At 35.8% G+C, this 24,118-nt stretch overlaps 2 protein-coding genes across 2 annotated transcripts; one reads left to right on the forward strand and one right to left on the reverse strand.

Moving 5' to 3' along the window:
- The first annotated feature begins 338 nt into the window (after positions 1-338).
- Positions 339-719, forward strand: LOC137740583 (auxin-responsive protein SAUR71-like). The gene has a single exon (XM_068480422.1). It carries the CDS (start codon positions 339-341, stop codon positions 717-719), a length of 381 nt encoding a protein of 126 aa, XP_068336523.1.
- A 15,912-nt stretch (positions 720-16,631) lies between these two features.
- LOC137739558 (uncharacterized) lies at positions 16,632-21,077 on the reverse strand. The gene is made up of 10 exons (XM_068479168.1): positions 20,542-21,077; positions 20,076-20,170; positions 19,608-19,675; positions 19,475-19,518; positions 19,202-19,279; positions 18,964-19,117; positions 18,196-18,345; positions 17,965-18,072; positions 17,416-17,481; positions 16,632-17,044 (listed from the first exon to the last, which is right to left on the reverse strand). The coding sequence occupies exons 1-10, from the start codon at positions 20,826-20,828 to the stop codon at positions 16,949-16,951; spliced, it is 1,146 nt and encodes a 381-aa protein (XP_068335269.1). The 5' UTR covers positions 20,829-21,077; the 3' UTR covers positions 16,632-16,948.
- Between the last annotated feature and the right edge of the window lie 3,041 nt (positions 21,078-24,118).

The following is a 24,118-nucleotide window of genomic DNA, read 5'->3' on the forward strand; positions in this document are numbered from 1 at the left end:
ATTCATGATGCCAAATAAATAAGATATTTTAATCTGGCAGATTCAAGATAAAAATATATCTAAATCAATTTTCAACTTTGTAGTCACGGAACAATGTACTTCAACAGTTACCAATTTGTTTGATACTAATTAAATCTTATTCATGTAGCAATCATCAAGTTAATTACCCCAAAAATATCGTTAATCAACGTCTAATGGGGACGTAAATAGTACTAGGATAGGATAGCAAGGACGCAGAGTACGCACGGCCTTAAATTTGTACTGCTAGGATTAGGAAGTAGCAAGAACCATATTATATTTGAAGTTAAATGGAGTGGCAATCACGACCAAAAAAACCAATGGAAAAAAAGGTGAAGTTGTCGTTCAGAATTCCAGGTATGAAGAGAGTACTTTGCCATTTGCTAAAGGGGGTGAGAAGCAGCAGGTACAGCCAGTTAATCGGAGCTCGAGCAGCAAAAATACTGATAAGCCTTTCTCCTTTAACACCAAAAGGGTATGTGCCTGTTTGTGTTGGTGTGGATGGTGATACGAAGCGTTTCATGGTTCATACCACGTTGCTTCGCCATGCAGAATTCTTGGAGCTGCTGCATAAATCAGTTGAAGAGTATGGTTTTTGCAATGACAGTGTTTTGAGAATTCCATATGAAGCGCAGGATTTTGAGGAGTATTGGATGATCAAGAGGTCAAAAACAAGGATTTACAAGGTTGAACCAGTTTAACTTGTCATGGGTTAATTTGTCAGTAGCAAAACTGTTTGATGTTATTAACTTGGATAAATGGTTTTATCTATTAGTAATCTATGTTCATTGCTAATTAATGTTAGCTTGGGGATTAATATTCATGTGTCAATTTACTGTTCTGGTTTGTGAAATAAAGAAATGAAAATTAGCTTAGGGATAAATATTCAGAGGATTCTTTCGGATGGCCTTTTTTTTCTCTTTACCTTTTGACAAGCAAAATGATGTTTACAAAGATTTTTACAACAGGGAAACACACCCACTACAAAGGTATGCCACATCATTTAGTTATGAATTCATCACAACAATATGTTATCCTCGTCATCAATGTGAGTCAAATGTAAGGGCTCCGATCTAACAAAATGAAGACACCACTAGACCAAAAGTAAGTTGATTTTCTTGAACCATTTGAGCCTAGTTATACAGGAAAGTCATTTCTCAAAGTTGGCAGACGGAACAACAGAAAGGATACAACTATCACTCCAAACACACGACCGAGTAATCAAAGAAACGGGACTCTGGAAAATTGGGTGAATATATATTAGAACTGGAGGCTAAACAAAATTCACTAAAAAGATGTGGTGAATTGAGAGCTTAAATTTGTAGACTAAATTTTGTAAATTAAATGACATAGAAGTTGATGATTGGATTATTAATTAAACATTGATAAACGCGCTTATTTCGTATTAGTGACACATCATTTAATTTGCAAATTTAGTTTACAAATTTAGTCTTCCTAGCATTGCTCTTAGATAAATAACTTTTCATTCCAACCCGTAAAACTCATCCAATGGTAGGAAGTTACCTTTTTCATATGAGCCCTCAAATTAATCTTATGGTAAATTAAGTTATCAACTTAAATAATTCATACTACAGTGGAACACAATATTTCTGCAAAGTGATTAAATTAAAAAGCAATTCTCTGTGAAAACTTTTAGTCTTCTTCCCCCTACCGCCTCTCTCCTCCACTCACGTTCCTTTCTCCATCTCTCTCTCGATTGTTCACATCCCATCTCTCCTTTGAGTTTTTTTTCTTTTTTCTTTTTTGCGTATGAAAAACGGAGAGGGACTTGTTTCAATTTTTTCACCGTCGTTAGAAAATTTCATATCAAGAAATGGTTTACGTGTTCAAGAAGAAGGGGATCCCATTCTCTAAAACCACATAATCTCAAATTTTTGGGTGCTTGGTAACTAATTGGGTTTGAATATTATTGATAAAAGATTGGATGAAATTTGATGTGTAAAGTTATTAGGGTTTTGTGCAACTAGATTTGATGGGCTTAGATATTCAATGAGGAGACTAGGTTTCGCAGATGGAAGAGATTCGACATGTTGTAAAATCTTCTCCTCCTTTTTGGTTTTTTTTTTTTTTTTTTTTTTTTTTTTGTTTTATCAATAAGAATTTAGTTTCCGTATAACAAAAATTATTTAAGTTAATAGCTTAATTTACTGTAAGATTAATCTAATATCTCATATAAAAAAGACCTCATAGGTCCTCAAAATGAAGACCTTATAGGAAAGCAACTCTTTACTACTTTGAGATATGTTAAAGAAGATAAGAGAGTGAATTCAAGCTAGTATCACGGTCTAGTCGTATTCATTTTCATTTGTAAGTGAGAGATCTGAAGTTCAATTCTCGTCAAAGGAAAATTTGTACATTATTATGGCTAGTTCATTGTTAGGTTTAGCCCACTCTCCCACCCCTTTAGTGTCGAACCACATTATTATGGCTAGTTCATTGGTAGGCTTAGCCCACTCTCCCATCCCTTTGGTGTAGATACTAAAAAATAGAGAGAGAGAGAGAGAAAGAGAATTCAAGACGTGGTGAGCTGAAAAGGAAAGCTCTAATCCACCAATGGCTCATGTGTAGTAGATCTGGCATTTGTGTCATGTTTTTCGTGTTTGTGTTTGTGTCGTGTAACACCCGTTAAAGTAAACAGGTAATATGGTCGACCCGAAATTGAATCGTTAATATTATCAGGTAATATAACTCAACCCGTTACCCGTTAAAGAAAATATATTTTAAATCAATAAATAATGAAAAATCTTAAAAAATAAAATTCGGTAAGTAGAATAAAGCGTAAATGACATTCAGAGGTTAAATTTAAATCTAAGGTTTATGGATTATGGTGTTTGATTCATTTCGAATGGTTGTATATTTATTTTACATTTTTCACACTCCTACAATAATTATTATTAATTTTGTACTCAAATAAAAAACACTATTCATGAGATTTGGATGGTTTTAAAAATCTAAACGACCATGTAACTATTGCCTAAAATCACGAGCATTCATATATTTTTTTTACATTTTTCAAACTTGTACATTAATGATTTTGAATTTTATTTATTTTGAACTCCCTTAAAAATATTATTCATGAGGGTTTGTATTGTTTTAAAAATTGAAACGACGATTTACTCATCCTCAAAGGATAGAGGATGTGTGACATCCCGTCCCGAACTTTTTGTACCGTAGGGGTGAAATGACGGTTTTGCCCTAGTATGTTTGTTTCGTTGTGTGGTCACTATGGGGTTTTGGTTGGTTGATTTTGGACCACACACACACACCCCCACACTCACCCTCATCCCTTCCCTGTCCCTCTCTCTCTCTCCCCCTTTCATGTCTCCATACGTACGGACAACACCAAAACAAGTGGAAATCATCACGGATCGTGGAAACAAACTACATATTTGTGCTCGTGAGGTCCTTAGAAGTTCAACCATACCCATTTCAGGTAAGGATACCTTCGTTTTGACGTCGAACTCGAGATCCCCGATTTGGTCACTGTTCATGCACACGTTAATTCTTGTGTTTTTGGGAATTTCAAGCTTGTAGGAAGCTTAGTGGGGTCCTTAGGAGGCTCGGGGTGGTTCGTTTGAAGGTTTTGGACATCGGGATTGTGAGTTGCAGGTTTGGCCGGAGTTGGTGGTGTTTTCCCAGCGAGTTTCCGGTGGTTTTAGTGCTTGAAAGTGGTATGGATTTGTTCCTCTGGTTGTAAGCTTCATTTTGGTTTTCCGTATATACCTATATACTTGTGTTTTTCCCAGAAAGTGAAATGAAACGTTTATATGTTTATATGCCATGCATTATGTTTGCCCGTTTAATTATGCATTATTAGTGCATATATATATATATGTTTGGTGCTGCAGACACACAGGTAAGTGCCAGGTAAGTTTTGGTTTATGTTTATGTTTAGTAGTGACTTGAGATGCATAGAGAGTTCATAACTTGCACCCCCGGTGTTAGTGCTCCCGCCCAGAGTTGGGCACAGTCCTTCACGTGATGTTCACCTCCCGCACCACACGCTCATCTTGGATCCAAGTTAGGTGCACAGTCCTGTCGTACATACCACTTTAGGTGGTTCCGACTCGTAGGTGACCCGCGATTATTCACCCAGTCTTCACGTGATCGTAGCACTTGAGCGTACTTATTTACACCCAGTCCTGTCGTACAGACCACTTTAGGTGGTTCCGATTCGTGCGCAAGTGTAGTTAGTGATTGGAGATTTAAGCTCTAGATTCAGCCGTACAGGTCACATTAGGTGACTCCAGTTGACAGATTATATGGCATGGATTGGCATTACCTGAGTACTTGCATCTTATTTAGAGGCATTTAGCATGGCATATTTCTGAGCATGATTTATGTATATGTATATATTATATTTTCTGGGAAGTATACAGGTTTTACGGCGAGGGGTTAGAACTTTGTTTATGAAATGGTTTTTGAAAAGCTTTGTTTTTGCCCACTCACGTTTTCTGTTTTGCGCCCCTCCAGGTTCTAGTTTGGCTAGCGCTTTTGGTGGCTCCCCAGAGGATTTTCTCGGCTTATCTGACAGATTATCACCAGTGTAGGACCACCTTTGGGTGTGTTTATTTAGTGTTGTTTCTCCCGGACTGCACTAGGTCTTCCGTGCTCTGAACTTTGTTTTTCACACTTACGCTTGCACATGTATGTTATTTACTTTGTGTATAGCTAGGTTTGTTTTTATTCGTACTTTTATTATTATTTCTTAGTTTCCGCACTGTGCACATGGTTACGTCACTTCCACGTGACGGCCAGCATGCCCTGATCTCGGTCGGGGTGTGTCAGGATGCGATCACGAACGTTCACATTTTTTTCACATTTTTCGTACTTGTAAATTAAATATTATAATTTTTTTAAAATGTGTGGTATTTTTAAATTACTTGATATTTTTATTTATCATGTGTTTTAATTTTTTAATTTCATTCTTTGCTTATTGTTGACGCACCTAGACCTGGAATGTCCATTAGGACTCCGATTTGAGCTGTGATGGCCGACACCTAGAAGGTGACGAAGCCATGAAGTATAGTCATGTGGAAATTGTGAGGAAATTTAAACCTAAAAGTGCCTAAATGTAAGAGTGCGCATGTGAGCGAGAATTAACCCGTTTCACACGTGATGTCAAAGCATAAGTAAAGTACAATATGAGTAATAGAGGAATTATACCATCAGTAGTATTTCCATTACAACAGTTTGCCATAAATCCTCGTCGACACGAAAGCTCAGCCACTAAAACCTGGAGGGGTGAAAAACAAGGGTGAGTGGGCTTGAAAATAAAGTTTATAAAAACCTTTCTAAAAACTTTATAACACATCACCGTAAAACAAGTATAGTTTCCAAAATATACGTACTACGTATAGTAATAAAATATCTACCGTAGCCTGCAGAATCTCAAAAATTCAATACGGCACAATATTTCATAAATAAGTGCATGATGTCCATAAATTGTGTAATCTCGCAATAGCAATCATATCATAATGAATGCTCATCGACACATGCTAACACACGAGTTTATGCAGAGGTATTCTAACATGAACTGGACTAGGTGCAACAATGATATACGATATAGTGCTACAATCACATGAAAGCTAGCGTTATTCACAGTCACATACGAGTCAGAATTGCCTATTACAACCTGTTCAACAGGACTGGCACCTACTTGGATCCAAGGTGAGCGTGCGATGCGGATGTGAACACACACGTGAAAGACTGGCCCTGGCCCTGAGCGAGGACTAACATCGGTGCAGCAACAATGAGCAAATTACATAAATATAGTCATGCCACAGTGATTCGATAATTCTAATCAGCATATATTATTCATGGCTGTAAATATAATTAAAGCATCATACGCATACATGTGCATCCTGCAGGATTCAAAATAATTTTGTAAACATTAGTCTAAGCTAGGCATACGTAGTAAATTCTTTTTCAAATGTATGAATGGAAACTAACAAATATGTATATACTATATTTAAAAATAAAATAAAATAAAAAATAAAAAAAAAAGACCCACTCACAAATCACGTCGCCTAGTCGAACCCGACTTGTAGCATCGAGAGTCCTTACGATGCAGTTCGCCTAGAAACGAAACCATTTATGTAAATACGTAACGTACTAATATATAAACGTGTTTTCGTACAAAGTAAGGCTAATAAAGAAACTATCTTAAAACAATCGAATTTCGAAAAATGAAGAGCGGATTCGGGTCCAGCACGTCGAGAAACCTAAGGAGCAACCTTGAATTCCTCCTAGCGCCGCCACACACACCGACCTCCCTCACACATACATGCGCGCCCACGCGGCTGCGAGTACGACCGTACTCGCCTTCCTCACGAAGGCCTTTGTTTTGCAGGTTGAACCGTTGACTTCCAGAGCTCATTTCTTAACCAAATTCAGTGATTCAAGCACCCATTTAAAGTTAGGAATATAAGGAACAAAACCATATCAAAGTGGAGCAGAGTTATGGTCGATTCTGGCCGGAAAAATGGACTGAAAGTGGCCTGAAGGCCACGGTTACTTTCCAGAATTCTGGGAAAATTCTTCTCCTAGTCAAATTCATGCTAAGCTTCACCAAAACAGGTATTCAAGGTCACCATCAGCCCTAACAACAAAAAGGAAGGTGATTTATAGAATCCCGAGGCTTACCTTGGTCAAAATTCGAGAAACTTGCCGGGAAACAAGGCATCAGCGGTGACGTTCATATTTCCTTTTTGCAGCGACGATGAAAAGAGAAAACATGCGAGGGAGAGAGAGACAGGGCAATGATGGTGGCCTGAGAAATCGCTGAGGTGATGCTGGTAATTATGGACCAGTATTGCTACACCTTCTGTGCAGTGCATAGAACTTAGAGATGGAAGGTTTGCTAGTTTACTGAGAAGAGAGAGTTTGAGAGGAAGAGAGGACCCAGAGAGAGAGATAGGTAAGGGATGAGAGAGAAAGAATCATGGCAGTCGACGGTGGTCCAGATTAGTCCAGATGGTAATGCTCGCCGTTCCGACGAGATGGGTGTAGTGTGGTCTCTGCGTTTGCAGAAAGAAAGAGAGAGCTGAGAGAAAGAAAGAGTGACAAAAGAGTTATAGGGGAGAGAGTCATGGAGAGAGAGAGAGAGAGAGTTTGAAATAAAATAAAGGGTAAAGTACAAAAAATACCTCAACTATTGGTGTCACGACACTTTAATACCTCATCTTTTAAAATTGACAATGTCATAAATCATCTTACGAATTTGTGCCAATTTTATACCTTCTGTTAGCTTGGCATGAATTTCTCAGTTAAATGCTGACGTGGCTTGATCCAGGACCCACTTTCTATTAAAAATTAAAAAAAAATCATTTAATATTTTTTAAATATTAAAATAATAAAGAAAAGTATAAAATAAAATATAAAAAACTAAAAAAATAAAACAAAACAAAAGCTTTCTTCCCTTTCCTCCCTCTTTCCCTCCCTCATCTACCTGCTGCAACCCAGAAAAAAAAAAGGAAAAAAAAAAAAAACAAAACAAAACTTCATACCTTCCCCCCCTCCCCCAGCGTCCTTCTCTTTTTCCCCCCATCCCCCCCCCCCACCCCCTCTTCTCCCCCACCCAAGCCCCTACCTGCAACCCAAAAAAAAAAAAAGAAAAAAAAAATCCCAATTCATCTTCCCCTCAAATCCACCCTCCGCACCCAACCCCAGCGGAATCGGCTTGGCGAATGGGATCTGGGTTTTTTTTTCTTCTTCTTCTTCTTCTTCTTCTTCTCCTCCTCCTTCTTTCCTTCCTTCCTTTTTCTTCTTCTTCTTCTTCCACCTTTTTCTCCTTCTTCTTCATCTTCTTCTTCGGGAGGGGTTGGGGGATGGGTTTCCAAATTTTTTTTTTTTTTTTTGGTTGAAGATTAAGTAGGGAAGAAGATGAAGATGGGGAAAGAGAGAAGGGGGAAGGCGGGGGTGGAAAGGACGGAATGTTTTGTTTTTTTTTGTTTTTTAACTTTTTTTTATTATTTTAATATTTAAAAATATTAAATGATTTTTTTTTTTGTTTTTTTTTTATTTTTTAATAGAAAATGGGGTTTAGATCAAGCCACGTCAGCATTTAACTGAATGTATAACATTGGCACAAATTCGTAAGATGAGGTATGACATTGTCAATTTTAAAAGATGAGGTATGAAAGTGTCGTGACACCAATAGTTGAGGTAGTTTTTTGTACTTTAATCTAAAATAAAATAAGAAAAAATGAGAGAGATGTCTGGAATAGTAGGAGGCTGAGGACACGAGGGCATTGAGGAAAGGAGACCCATATGAGTGGGTCCCACAGATGCAGACATCCCATCAGAAAAAAATAAAATAAAATAATAAAAGTGAAACTGAAATAATGAATTCATTATAATACCCTTTTATTTCGTAGTTTCGTAAAATTTTCATCGTAACTTTGATTTTGATTGCGTCCACGCATTCGTAGTGACGAGCACTACGATACGCTAAAAAAATGTTTCATATGTCTCACAATACGCTGGTTAACGAAAGTCAACAGTCTCGCCTCTAAGGGTATTTTCGTCAATTCATGCTTTCAAAATTAATAAAATTATAAAGATAGGAAGGGGTTGTCACAATTGTATACTATAAAAATAAATAAATAAATAAACTTAAATTTTTAAATTAATATAGAATAATAATACAATAATACACTATATACATATACATTATGACTATTGTATCTTATAGTAAGTTTCTTTTAGTAATTTAAAAAATTCAAATCATCAAAATAATTTTCTTCTTAACGTGTTAAAACGCGTACCCATGTGTCACCTTCGTATAAACTTATTAAGGATCCGTTATTAACGGGTTCTTATCGTGACCTGATAATGACTTGATTAGTTATCGGGTTGATCCGAAACCTGTTATTTTTGTGTCTTTTATTAATCGTGTTAGCGGGTCGTGTAAGAAATTGTCAGGTCTAATGGGTAGAGAGCCTAAAAATCCTAATGCCCTAAACCACCATAATCCCTTGTTTGTTAGGGGCAGAGATAAGTTTAATGAGACTAGCCAGGACTCACTGCTGAAAAAAGTTAGAGCTTCACAATAAAACCAATTGGCAATATGATGAGTAACTAAACTTACTTATAAGTCATGCAAGTCCCTCTTCCCATCAATTTGGGATTGATTCTCAACTACTGCAACTAAACACTTCGCTAGCCATTCTTCGCGTGACCCCTCGAAGTAGAGCGAACTGTATAAGACCGCATCACTCCTCCTCGTTTCGCCAAGCAATCGATCGCCGCCATACATAATTCTCAGATAAATCGTATTCCCAAGCAATCGATCGCCGCCAATTTTTGTCGTTACCTTTTTTTCGAGTTTTGTCAGTTTAGCTTCTTAAGCAGCTCGTAATTTGCGTTTTTTTTTATTTTTTATTAAAATCCCATTTCTTTTTTGTTGGGTTGGATTAAATTCTGATGCTTTATCTTGTTAGTATCCTGGAAAACTAGAAATTGTATTAATAGATTTTTTTTATATGATTTTTTTTATTCATTTATGTATATTTTTATGCTGAAATACTTGCTAATTTGAGAGAGATTCAGATGCTGGGTACGCACCATTGTTGTGTAAATCTGATTCAGATGATGAATAATTCTCTCAATTGGTTTGGTTTTTTGGGTGATGAACCAATTGGATTTCAAACAAAAACTCAAAATGGTAAGGGGATTTTTTTTTGGGTGATTGAACCAGCTGCCAAAGTGACTCAAATCTTACATTCATCGAAATTAATCTTACATAATTAGCTTTGGTTTATTCTGTTGATTATGTAAATTTTTGAAAATTTTCATTATCCTGTTTTTTAGTCTGATACTATGTCAAACGCTTCATTAAGTCATTTCAGTTTAGTCTATTCTAAGTTAGTCCAACTTAGTCTATTCTAATTCAATTCAAGCTTAGTCCGTGAAGCTAATCGGGTCCAAAAAAGTCCAATGCAACCAACGCTCCATAAATCTGTTGCCATATGACTTGATAAGAGCACTCATCCGTAATAGGTGCCCCATGACTACCGATAGATGGAGGAATATCTCCCTCAAAGTGAAGAACGCTCCATAAATCCCTTCTCTGTTGCCATATACTTAATCAATTAATGTTTTATACCTAACATTTGTTTTTTGTCTATTTCAGATCACCTTCGAGATTGACGTGCAAGAGTCGGGAACGTCGGACTACATAACCAGGTTGTGGAATAATCAATTCGGGGAGAAGTACGTGATGCGCAACCACTACAGGACTTTTGAAAGTCATGAAGAAGCTCTAACCCATCCACCCTTGCATTTGAGCATAGGATGGACAAGTGGCACTGCTCTGCCGTTATTTTCAAAATTTATAAATTTTGGAATTAGACGTCTTCTAGGGTAAAGCAATTGGACGAGTGAAGCAGTTTCCCATCGAGAATAAATTTGTTTTTCAATTTCAATACATTGTGGTTTTATTAATGAAATTTATTTGTTTAATACTATGTTATTAATATAATAAATTTGTCATGTAGTACTACGGTTTAGTAATATTCTTCTTTTCTTTTAGTTTCGATTTTCTCCAAAAGCAAATTCGAACCAAATTATTATAGTTAATCCATTATGAGGCTTAACTCACTTTCCACCCTTTAGTTTAGAAAATGTCGTATGTACTAAAATTTTCTTAATAAAAATAAAATAATAAATTTAGTAATATTTTAATATATATTTTTAAAAACCTTGTCCACAATATAAATCGTCGGGTTAAGGGTTTTTTTTTTTTTTTTTAATTTTTTTTTTTTTGTAAACAAGGATTGCCCGAGGAATTGTCCGTTGACAAAAATTAAGGTTTTTTTTTTAATTTAAATTTGCCCGAGGAACAATATTTCGTCAGGCAATAATTTTTCGTCCATTCTCTTTGGTCAACGCTGGCTTGGCCAACGAAATTTCATCGACAAGTTCATCGGGAAATGTGTAGTTGCCCGATGGATAATGTTTGTTGGGTAAAATGTTCAATGATAGATTTTGTCGACGGATATCCGTTGCCCAAAATCTTAGGCGACGAACTCCTGCTTTAGGAGATGAATGTTTTTCATCTGACAAGCCTTTTTTTTTATGTTTTTTTAATAGTGGAAGAGTATATATCCCACTCTGAGTATCGTTTCCTTTGTACTGCTTGATGTGTTTTCCAGTTAAAACAAGAACTCTTGTACATCGATCCATGTTGTTATGCCTGCCAGTCTTATGATATCAAGATGCCATTTTTGTTCTCATCCCAATATTTTTCAAACCTTATGATGCCTAAGCATACAATTGAAGTTATTTCTGTGTGAATTTTGTCACGCTTTCATGTTGCCGTTTTGGATTATTGTTTATTGCAGTCATGGTGAGATTTGAGTCTTGTGAACAACTTTGAGGTACAGTTGAAGTTTTATAAATGGTTTGTCCAATGCAGATTTTCATTCACTACAAATAATAATGTTCCTTCTTGCATGTCCTTGGGGAATGTGAAGAACAAATTAAAGGAAACAGACTCAAATGTTTGTTTTATATGCCAGCTTATGGTTATACACATGATTGGACACCTAGAAATATTATTAGGCGAGCTTTCGAAATATCAAGATCGAGGGTCGGCAAGGTTGAATTAATTAGTAATCTTAATTACTGAATTATTCACAAGTTACGGGTAAAACCCATGATGCCAAATAAATAAGATATTCTAATGTGGCAGATTCAAGAAAAAAATATATCTAAATCAATTTTTAACTTTGTATTCACGGCACAATGTACTTCAACGGTCCCCAATTTGTTTAATACTATATTATATTCATGTCGCAATCATCAAGTTAATTACCCTAAAAATATCGTTAATCAACGTCTAATAGGGACGTAAATAGTACTATGATAGCATAGCAAGGACGCAGAGTACGCACGGCCTTAAATTTGTACTGCTAGGATTAGGAATCAATAAGTACCATCTTATAAATTTGAAGTTAAATGGAGAACTAATCACGACCAAAAAATAAAGCAAGGGAAAAAAAAGGTGAAGTAGTCATTAATTCAGAATTCCAGGTATGAAGAGAGTACTTTGCTATTTGCTAATGGGGGTGAGAAGCCGCAGGTTGAGCCAGTTAATCGGAGCTCGAGCAGTGAAGAGACTGATAAGCCCTCCTCCTTTAACACCAAAAGGGTATGTGCCTGTTTGTGTTGGTGTGGATGGTGATACGAAGCGTTTCATGGTTCATACCACGTTGCTTCGCCATGCAGAATTCTTGGAGCTGCTGCATAAATCAGCTGAAGAGTATGGTTTTTGCAATGACAGTGTTTTGAGAATTCCATATGAAGCGCAGGATTTTGAGGAGTATTGGATGATCAAGAGGTCAAAAGCAAGGATTTACAAGGTTGAACCAGTTTAACTTGTCATTGGTTAATTTGTTTGTTTGATGTAATGACTTAGATAAATGGTTTATCTATTAGTAATATATTTTCATTGCTAGTTAATGTTAGATTGGGGATTAATATTCATGTGTCAATTGACAGTGTTCTGGTTTGTGAAATGAAAATTAGCTTGGAGATAAATATTCAAGGGATCCTTCCGCATTGCATTTTTTTTCTCTTTTCCTTTTGAAAAGCAAAATGATTTTTACAAAGATCTTTACAACTGGGAAACACTCCCACTACAAAGGCATGCCATGTCATTTAGGTATGAATTCATAGGAATTATATGTTATCCTCGCCATCTATATGAGTCAAATGTAAGGGCTCTTCTAACAAAATGAAGACAACACTAGACCAAAAGCAAGTTAACTTTCTTGAACCATTTGAGCCTACTTTACAGGAACTTTCAAGTCATTTCTCAAAGTTCACAGACGGAATAACAGAAAGGATCAAACTATCACTCAAAAGGTATGTGCCTGTTTGTGTTGGCGTGGATGGTGATACGAAGCATTTCATGGTTCATACCACGTTGCTTCGCCATACAGAATTCTTGAAGCTGCTGCATAAATCAGCTGAAGATCGTATGGTTTTTGCAATGACAGTGTTTTGAGAATTCCATATAGAGCCCAGGATTTTGAGGAGTATTGGATGATCAAGAGGTCAAAGCAAGGATTTACAAGGTTGAACCAGTTTAACTTGTCATGCGTTAATTTGTCAGTAGCAAAATTATTCGATGTAATGACTTAGATAAATGGCTTTATCTATTAGTAATATACTTTCATTGCTAACTAATGTTAGCTTGGGGATTAATATTCAGAGGATCCTTTCACATTGCCTTCGATTTTTTTTCTCTTTTACTTTTGACAAACAAAAAGATATTTAGAATGATTTTTACAACTGGGAAGCACACCCACTACAAAGGTATGCCACATCACTTAGGTATGAATTCATCACAACTAAATGTTATTCTCGCCATCTATGTGAGTTAAATGTAAGGCTTCTCTAACAAAATGAAGACAACAACCACTAGACAAAAACAAGTTGGTCTTCTTGAACCATTTGAGTCTAGTTAGAGCAACTCCAACATTGGATCCCTTCCCCCAGGCTAGTTAGAGCAACAACAACCACTATTCAATCCACCTGATGAACAGTAACTGCCCTTAACGAACAGTAATCGCCTTTTGCATCTTCACCGTTCCACTTCAATAGTCCTGACAATAGGCAATAAAATATTAGTATTTTTTTTATTTATAAAATAATACAAAATAATTTTAATTGTAATTTCGGATAAGATTTTTAATCGTTCTCGTTGCGCCACTTGTCATAATTTTATCCGAACTATGAGTAACTTCAACCCAGCTAGTACACAACGCAACATCTTTAAGAAGCGACCAATTTGTACCTGCATCAATAGTCATTTTGTTGAAAAAAAATGGATTGAAACTTTGAGAGAAAGAAAGGAATGTGATTGAAAGTAGTTGAGAAAATATGAAATTGTAGTGTAAGGTAGATGATAATGAGAAGGTATTTATAGAAAAGTAAAAACAATTTTTTTTAAAAAAAATTCAGATTTTTTTTCGAATTTTTTACAATTTTTTTTTTTAATTTTTATTCAACTAATTAATCTCTGCCGTTAGATATAAAAAAAATTTGAATTCCAACACTCCAGATTGTGCCACGTGTCACAACGGTAACTCTTCTTAATTTTAAAACTATTTTTTTTTTTTTTTATAAAGCATATTAATATTCACCGTTGATCTCAGATCGAACGGTGGATATTAAATATGATTTTTTTTATTTTTTTTTACCGTTGAGATCGAACGATCCATGTTAAAGAGCCGTTGAGATCGAACGGACCGTGGGAAACCACGTGGCTTCCCAACGGTAACTGAAAAAGTGACTGTTTTTCTGATTTTGTGTCTGCGACGCGCCCCCATGCGCGAGTGGGGTGCACGCGCCTGATAGAAAAAAAATATAAAAATGTCTGACGCCAGGCTGACGTCACATCCACTCGGGCTGGCAATTCCTCACGGGCCCGAAGCTCGAGCCTCCACCTCTACTCGGGCTCCTTCACGCTAGAGCCGGTCCACAGGACCTCGGGCCCCTTTTCTCTGGCCTGTCCCCCGAGCACCCAGCAACGCTGGAGTTGCTCTTATAGGAACTTTCAAGTCATTTTTTCAAAATTCGCAGACGGGACAACAGAAGGGATAAAACTATCAGTCAAAACACAAAACCGACCAAGTAATCATATGGAAAAAAGACACTGGAAAAATGGGTGAATAAATATTAGAACTGGAGGCTCAAAGAAAAAGATTCACTCAAGATGCGGTGAATTGAGGAGCTAAATTTTGGCAATTAATCGTAGCTAATCAATTAACTTGATTGAGACAAATAAATTTTCGTTCCAAGTTCCAACCCGTAAAACTCATCCAACGGTGGGAAGTTTTTCTTATTTTTTTCTTACTCTCAGCTATATTAAAGAGCATGAGAGAGTGAATTCAAGACGTTGTAGGCTGAAAAGGAAAACCCTATCAACGAGGCAATCCACCATAAACTTCAATGTAAGAAGCCTAAAAATCCTTGTGAACGTGCAGTTAATACAAGGAGCTTTGCAGCAGGAGTTTAGTTATTTCTTTACGATAGTGCTATTCACGCACTCATTTTTACTTCTGACTAGCCGTTAGATATAATAAATTGAAGAAGATCGATGGAAAGAAAATATTAACAAGGGTGTAGGAAGTAAAATTAGTTGTGTGAATAACACTATTCATTACTTATTACTCAATACAGAACAGGAATTGTGTCTCCTAACTGTGTTTCGTTTTTCAAACCAATATGTAAGCAGATGAACCGACTTTGACTATGAGTTTGGTTACTTATTTTGCTTATGAATGTGTTGATTGGTTACTTATCGATTGTAGGGGTAAATCCGAACGCCGGCACAACTCCGTTTTCTGTAATGGAACATTTGAGGAGTTCTTGGAAATTGGACATCCTCTGTGGAACACAAGATTTTAAGATACGTGGTTCATGTAATGGTTTAGTTTGTATGTCAGATTGGAGCTTGAACTTGAAGAGTCGTATATGCATATGTAACCCATCAATTAAGAAGTATGTCAGATTGGAACTTGAACTTGGAGATGATGATGGTAGTGATGATCTTGCATTTGGGTTCAACCCACGGCTTAATGACTACAGGGTAGTGATGATGATGTCGCTTCTCAAGGATAAATCCAAAAACATGGAATTATGGTTTAAGCACAAACTCTTGGAAGAGTATTGGTGCAAGTCCTGGTTGGATCAATGACATGGATAGATATTTTGGATATGAAATGTTCGATGGAGTCGCATATTGGATTAGGGGACATGGACGTGTAACTGAACCTTACTGTCGTGTGTCTTTCGGTACCGGCATTGAGGTATTTAGAAAACTGAAGCTACCAATTGCTATGAGCCAAAAATGGAGCCCCCATCGGCTAGTGAGATGAGCATCTATTGGTTTATAAGGAATGGTACTACACACATGATTGCCGAGCCTTTTTGTAAAACTCCATACCCGTTTCCCTCAGGTGGCTAAATTGGGTATCGACCATCATCAGCTGGAAGGCTAAACGTTGCGTGTCTGAAGAAATTTCGATGGACATCCTTGCAAGACTGCATGCAAAGTCCCTTCTAATTCGGTTTGTGTGCGTAAGCCCATGGAATAATTTGATCGGAAGCTTGGGTTTTATTGGCACACACCTTGATGGCAATGCTACAAACCATGCCCGTAATTTTGCTAATTGCCATTCATGAAGCTAAATAAAGGTGAACTCAAACGCCTGTCCCTTTTCTCTTATGATACATTTGAGGAATGCTTGGAAATTGGACACCCACCACTTACCAAAAACCATTTCCAGATACATGGTTCAAGTAATGGTTTAATTTGTATCTCAGATTGGCACTTGAACTTGAAGAGTCCTATATGTAAGCCGGCACCGAGTTGTTTAGCAAACTGAAGCTACCAAAAGCCATGACCAGGGATGGTAATCAACGTAGAAATATTTTGCAAATTGGCGTATGGTAAATTTGGTGTGGTTAGGCCAGTTGGCGGGGCAATGTGCTCGCTTTTTGCATCCAAGAATAAATTTGGAACATCGTCTTATAAGAACAGAAGAACTTGTCGCTTCTTTAACCGAACATTTTACTGGTTTTCAAATGGAATCATCAAATATAACCACATTCAGTTACAATACAACTTACAGTGTTTAAGCTGGTGCAAAGGAAAAAAAAAAAAAAAGATGACAAACTGGCATTCCAAAAACATGCCATAAGATTACAAGAAGCATTTGCTCCAAGACGTAACAAGCCGAAACTACTAATGTGGACGGCTGTGGAAGCTACAGAAATTAAACATTAACGCAGGACAACAGAAATCACGACCAACTGTTAAATAGGTAATAAATATCAGAACCGCGGAAGTATCGGAATGCCAGATGTACACAAAATCACTTGGACTGAGAAAAACTTATTGCTCTTGAAGTGCAGAAGAGATCCACTTGGAGGCAGCTGTTTGAGTTTCTGATTCAAGATCTGGTGAAAGGGAGAGAGGGGTCACCGAAACCTGTCGCTCCAAATTAGGAGAGAGTCAGACATAACATATCGTCCAAAAAGGTTCGATGTATATAGCTACCCTTAAACAATAGGTAGCGTGGCTACAACTAACAAAAAAATTTAATGAGCACTCAATCATATATAGCTACAGCTTCCACGAGCTAAACTGACCTTTAAGATTTTAAATTAGTTCAGAATTGCGACCTATGCACGAAGCCCTCCTATTTTACTATCTATTATTTCTTAAGCTATCATAAATAATAGATGCAAGCACATTTTACGACAGGAGCATCTCAAATATCTCATGTGGTCAATAGAGGAGCAGAAATTATCAGAATGAAAGATTAGACTTAGAGAGAGGCAATGACGCTTTCCACTTACAAATCCGCTTTCAAGTGCTCTGAAATCCAGATCCTCATCCGTATCTTCCTGCTCCTTCTCCACAAACTGCATAGACAAATATGAATCCACATGGATTAGTTAGTTTATACATGGAAGTACTAAAAATATCAGTTCATGGAACAGAAAAGAGCACAAATTAAGAGCAACCTATATCGTACAAATGGAAAGCAGAAGTTAAAATTTTTATCTATACTGAACAGTAAAGTTATAATTATAAGTACAAGAAGAACCTTGTAGAAAAATTTATGCTATCCTAGCCCATCCTTTATATTTTTTTATAGGTTCTCATGGTTTAACTATTCCAAGGGGGACTTTAGTTTTTTAGGTTTCCAAAGCAAGTGCGACCTTCTGCCCCACAGAGAAGTCGACAGATGGGAAAAGATCACTTCCATGGTTGCCGATTATAAGAAAGCCTGAGAATGAAGGATCACAACCCCTAATATCTCTCACATATCATCGTTAGAACAAATAAAACCCTTCAATACGGTTGCCTCCAAATGTAACCTTATATGCCAGAAATTTGCGTACCTCTAATCGGAAGTATTTTTTCACCCGTTCAAAATCAGATTTTCCCGCAGCTCCAGTTGATTCAATCTCCACATTCATCCTCTGTTTTGTCACGCGGCGAGCTGCACCCTAAGAAAAAGAACAGGGATATAAATCCAGAAGTGAAAACCAAATGCACTGCTGTCTGTTTAATCAGAAAAATTTAACAGAAAAACAAAAAATCCGTCAACTTAATGAGAGGTAGGTACTTACAGCAGCAGAAGCATCACGACCAAGCTGTGCAAGCTGAATACCAAGGCTTTGTTGACTGTTCATAAAATGTCCAGCAGGATAACGACTAGCTGAAACAGCTTGCCAGCAAGGACTAGATCTCAACTTGCTTTGCTTGGTTATTTTAAAACCCTATCAAGTGAAAGAAAGTACCATACATAAGTACGCGACAAGGAATATAGGACTTCCAAAAGATGTTGAAATCACGAATTCATATTAAAGGTCAAATAAGTGGTTATAGAATTAAAACTAAAGTACTTTGAGCAACAGAAGTGTGGGAGCTAATGGCCTCTCATTTGAAGCAAGGTCAAGATAACTTGGGACAATAACTCTTCTCTTTAAGGTTGCTGATTTTCTGATTAGTTTTATCGTTCAATTAAGAGTTGAAAACCAGATTGTAACTACTATCCAAAACAACACCGAGGCCTATTGAGATAAAACCCCACACCTGAGGTCCATTGGGCTTGATACCACCTAAGGGATTGGGCCTATGTGGTTAAGTGGGGACAATATCGGTGCATGGTGGTCTTAGTAGTGGACATTTATGGAGTCCATGACACAACACAGATCCTACTTCTCAGTTAACTACTCAACAAGATGCAGAGTTACAAGCTAAGGTAAAAAATCAAATGAGGTATTACTTAGTGGAAATCCTAAAGCCAACGAGAAAATATCAAAATCTTCAAGGCTTGAGACTATCGCAGACCATTTTCCAAAACAAATGTAAAACAATGGTTCAAAAACACAAACCTTATTTGACAAAGGAGATGATGGAATCTCTATATTCAGGAAGCAACTTTTGGGGAAAACTCCCTTGTCAATATCCCTTATAGCTGCATTTATCAGAGGTAAACATACAGAAACAGCATCTTTGAAATCATTTTCTTGACTTTCATCCTTCCTCCTACAATTACAACAGTAAAGATTAACTTATCAACATTAGATGCAAACAGAAACTGAGCATAAATTGAAGGGCTTGTAAACTCACCAATTTAGTGATATTGATAAAGATGGTACTTCACTTATCAATGCTTCCCTAGCTCCAGCAACAGCACCAGAGTACAATCTGATAAAAATAAATATTGGCAGAAAACATTAGCTTCAAATTACAGGGTACACGTTGTTAGCAGGGAAACAAGATAAAAAGTCTGAAAAATAAATTATATCACTTCAGCAGAGAATGTATTAAAAGAAACTTAATATATTGAATACCAGAACCAGAGACATTAGAAATGATATAGCCATATAAACTACAACTCACATATGATGACCACAGCTTGACCCCCGGTTGATTCCACTAATTACCTGAAACCATTTTGTACTTGAAAACTCAGTAAAATGCCGAACAGCAGAACCTATATATGATCTCAAAATGACATCATGTTAATGCTAACCAGCAAAGGCTTTGACCAAGAAAACAGTGCCCCAGATAACGCTAATGAAACACAATCCACGGGAGTCCCTGGGTAAAAGAATTGTAACAAAACCTATTACTGTCAGCGACCACAACCGAAATGAAAAGGCAGAAAAGAAAAATAAATAAATCCCTGCAGATTTGTAGCATGTCACATAGAGTAACATTAAATACAAGAAATGAATAGAATTGCAGAATTTTGTCACGGGCACAATCATTTCTTGCAAACTGAAACTACAGAATGATCGGAATCACATTGCAAGTACTAAACTTTACAAGCTCTAATAAAAAAAAAGAACGAATATGAAACAAATGATCACCTCAATTGTGCCAAAATAGAAAAACAAAGTTCACCTATTCCAAATCCTAAATCAGAAAATTCCAACTGAAACAACTCAGGAAACAAAGACAAGAAAATGAGTAAACGAACACAGAAATATTGTTATACCTGAAACTTCATATGCTGTGGCACCATTTATATCAGCAGAACTCACAGCAACTGTTTCTTGGAGGGTCACAGAATGACCTGACACTGATTTGTCCCTAAAGCAAGGAACCAATTTCGCAAATTAAAGAAACTGATAATACATTACCAATTCAAAGAATGGAGGAATCCCACAGACCCAGATGAGAAAACTAAGAAAAATAAGCACAGCAAAAACATTTGATAATCAAAGAGAACCAACCTACTCATTTGAGAAAACTAAGTGGAGGAAAACACCAAAAAGCACCAAACAATCAATAAGTAAAATTTTAGAAACAAAGAAAAGAATCACAGAGAACCCATATCATTAAACTAGCACAAAACACAGAGAAACAAGAAAAGAATCAAATTTTACAGAGAACCCATATCATAAAAATAGCACAAAACAGAAAGAAACAAAGAAAAGAATCAAAATTCAGAGAAAACCCACAACTGAGGAGCGCAGACATGGACATTGTAAAGGCCTTCGCGGACCAGAGCTTCAACGAGGAAAGTGAGGCCAGGGGACTCAATCCCATCGCCATTGGTGACCAAAACAATAGGCTTGGAGCTGTCATTGGGGTCCTCCTCCGCAGTGGTAGCAGATTCAGAAGTAGGGGGCTCAGTGGATTTAGCAGCTTTCTCTCCTTCCCCACCAGCCCTTTTGCTCAATACATCTTGCAGATTGGAGACCAAGCCCGGAGGCAACAAATTGGGTTTCACAGATGTGGAAGTCATAACACTTGGGAGAGGTGGATTGGTAGAAAGATTGATGATTTGGGTTCTGGGTCTGTTTACAGAAATCAAAATCAAAACCCTAGAGAGAGAAAGGGGGAGAAAGGGGAGGATGGTAATAAAGAGCTGAGATTGAAAAGGGGATGGGTGATGTAGATGGACCGGTTCAAACGGAGTTATTTTTAGAGGGAGAGAGAGAGAGAGAGAGAGAGAGAGGTAAGAGAAGAAGGGTGGTTTAAGGAACTTTTGCTTACTTTGTCTTAAATTGCTATACAATTAAGAGATTGGGAAGAAGAACAGTGAGTGATGTAAATGAACAGTTAGCTACAAGTTTTCAAAGTTCCTTCCAACTTCTTTTGTTTTATTATTTTTGAGAAATCATCAATCAAATGAACTTTTGCTTGTAATCTGGCAAGATTAAAGGGTGAGTTTTGATTTGTAGATAAAGTTTTTTCAAAAAAATAAATTGGGGTGAGAATCTAAGAAGGGGAGACGAGACAAGGAAAATGATTCTCTCCAGATTCATTTCGCTTAATTCATCAAATCAGGAGATCTATATGTTAAAATTTGATCCAACGGTTGAAGTTATTATAACTTTTAAAGTAGAACCCTGTTTGTAACTGTTGGATCAAATTTCAACAACACAGATCTCCTGATTTAATGAATTAAGAGGAATGGATCCGAAGATGATCCCTTTGTGTGGGACAAAGGTCACCAAATTACATGGTAGATGTATGGGTAAATTTGTAATAAGAAGACGATGTTAATTAATGAATGGCTTGAATTCTATCCAAGGACTATGAATATTTAATACATGAGAATGATTTTATTCTCTCCTAATCTCTCTCATTTTCTCTCATCTTACTTGAACGGTTACGGTTAAGTCAATTCAACATTTTATATTGATTTTTTTATAGAAACAATAAGACAAAAAACAATATATAAGAGGAGGGAAGAGAAAGGATGAGAATAGAAGGAGAAATAATCATACTCTCAAAAGTACTCATATTTTTCTGAGTTCATTTTAAAATACTCTTTGTTTCTTTTTCTTTTTTTTTTTTACAAAAACATTACGAGTAAAGAGAAGTCTCTCTCACAATTGATAAATGTTAAAGAAACTATTTTAAAAGTGAAACTCTCTATAGATTCTTCGTCGTCTCATTTTTTTAGCACAATTTCCGTGCCAACATATAAATGTGCCAAAAAAAAAAAGATGACGAAAAATCTATAAAAAGTCTGACTTTGAAAGGGTTTTCTTAACATTTCTCCTCACAATTAGTAGTAGTACCAATACCATTCTAAATCCACCGTTTAGATTTACACACCAAATGCAACATATGAACCTTAATTAGTGCTCAATTGGAATTATGTTTTTAGAAATCACTTACTCATAAGCGCTTCTAACATCTAACTATTAACTCACTGACCTTATCACTCTACTCATAAGCATTTCTATCATAAATGGTACTATTATAACTACTTTGAATTTTTTATTAAAATTTATGTATCAAGTACTTCTTCATAAGGTGTTTCTATGATTCCTAAAGAAACATGTATCAAGTACATAAAGTACATTTTCATAAAAATCTTATGTGATTCCCTAAATTAAGAAGCATGTATCAAGTACTTCTTTATAAAGTACTTCTATGACTCATAAGTAGTTCTAATATTTTTGCTAAATACAATAAGAAACATTTATAGTTAACGTGTCAACAAGCTGTTTATCCAGAAGCACTCTTAAATTAGAAATAGAAGGCTGGTTGTAGATATTGACGACTTTATAGTATTAAAGTAAATTGGATAAAGTACAAAAAATTACCTTAATTATTGGGATCACGACAGTTTCATACCTCATATTTTAAAATTGACAATGTCATACCGCATCTTACGAATTTGTAACAATGTCATACCTCCGTCAATTTTTCTGTTAGTTTTTCTGTTAAATGCTGACGTGGCAAGAGACGGGGACCACTTTCTATTAAAAAATTAATAAAATATTATTAAAAACTAAAAAAAAATTAAATATTTTTCAAATATTAAAATAATAAATAAAAGTAAAATTAAAAAAAAAGGTAAAGTACAAAAAACTATCTTAACTATTGGGGTCGTGACAATTTCATACCTCATCTTTTAAAATTGACAATGTCATACCGCATCTTATGAATTTGTGACAATGTCATACCTCCGTCAAATTTTCTGTTAGTTTTTCTGTTAAATGATGACGTGGCAAGAGACGGAGACAACTTTCTATTAAAAAATTAATAAAATATTATTAAAAACTAAAAAAAATATTTAATATTTTTTAAATATTAAAATAATAAATAAAAGTAAAATTAAAAAAAAAAAGGTAAAGTACAAAAAACTACCTCAACTATTGGGGTCACGACAGTTTTATACCTCATCTTTTAAAATTGACAATGTCCGAATTTGTGACAATGTCATACCTCTGTCAATTTTTCTGTTAGTTTTTCTGTTAAGTGCTGATGTGCCTTTATTTGGGACCTATTTTCTATTAAAAAATGAGGTATAAAACTGTCGTGACAATGTCATACCTCATCAATTTTAAAAGATGAGGTATGACATTGTCTTTTTTTTTTTTAATTTTACTTTTATTTATTATTTTAATATTTAAAAAATATTAAATATTTTTTTTAGTTTTTAATAATTTTTTAATAGAAAGTGGTCCCCGTCTCTTGCCACGTCATCATTTAACAGAAAAATTGACGGAGGTATGACATTGTCATAAATTCGTAAGATACGGTATGACATTGTCAATTTTAAAAGATGAGGTATGAAACTGTCGTGACCCCAATAGTTAAGGTAGTTTTTTGTACTTTACCCAAGTAAATTTTTATATTTTATATATTATGTTGGTGGACAAATGAAAAGAACACTTATTTAACCAACTCCAAAGTTGATTTGAAGGTGAACTAATTCGAACAGCAAATCAATGGAAAATGTGAAAAATAAAATATATTTGATTATATGTTTTGAACTTTGGATCGTGAAATGAACAAATAGTTAAAACGACAAAGAACTGAAAGAAGATTGAAACGAATATCTTATATATTCCAAGGGGAGGAAGGTGGACTGCAGCCCAGATCGTAGCTGTATCGATGTTGTCAAACTTCACTGATCCTAATTGAATATTATCCTGTGCTCTTCAACAGGTTTTTGTTTCCCAATAAATTATATGTAAGATTTTTTATAATATTTTAAAATACAGAATATTTTTAATGTTTTTACTGTTAAATTTTTTATTAAACATATAAAAATTACTATCTAAAATTGGT

The sequence above is a fragment of the Pyrus communis genome, chromosome 7 (genome assembly GCF_963583255.1).
Source record: "Pyrus communis chromosome 7, drPyrComm1.1, whole genome shotgun sequence".
In the NCBI taxonomy this organism is placed as follows: domain Eukaryota; kingdom Viridiplantae; phylum Streptophyta; class Magnoliopsida; order Rosales; family Rosaceae; genus Pyrus; species Pyrus communis.

Bases quoted from the DNA above. Each gene is read 5' to 3' on its own strand.
- LOC137739558 (XM_068479168.1), bottom strand. From the start codon at position 20,828: ATGACTTCCACATCTGTGAAACCCAATTTGTTGCCTCCGGGCTTGGTC. The intron at 19,676-20,075 runs GTATAACAATAT...TCTTTTACCCAG, and splicing joins CACAGCATATGAAGTTTCAG to GGACTCCCGTGGATTGTGTT. The intron at 18,073-18,195 runs GTAAGTACCTAC...TCTTTTTCTTAG, and splicing joins GTCGTGATGCTTCTGCTGCT to GGTGCAGCTCGCCGCGTGAC.
- LOC137740583 (XM_068480422.1), top strand. From the start codon at position 339: ATGGAAAAAAAGGTGAAGTTGTCGTTCAGAATTCCAGGTATGAAGAGA.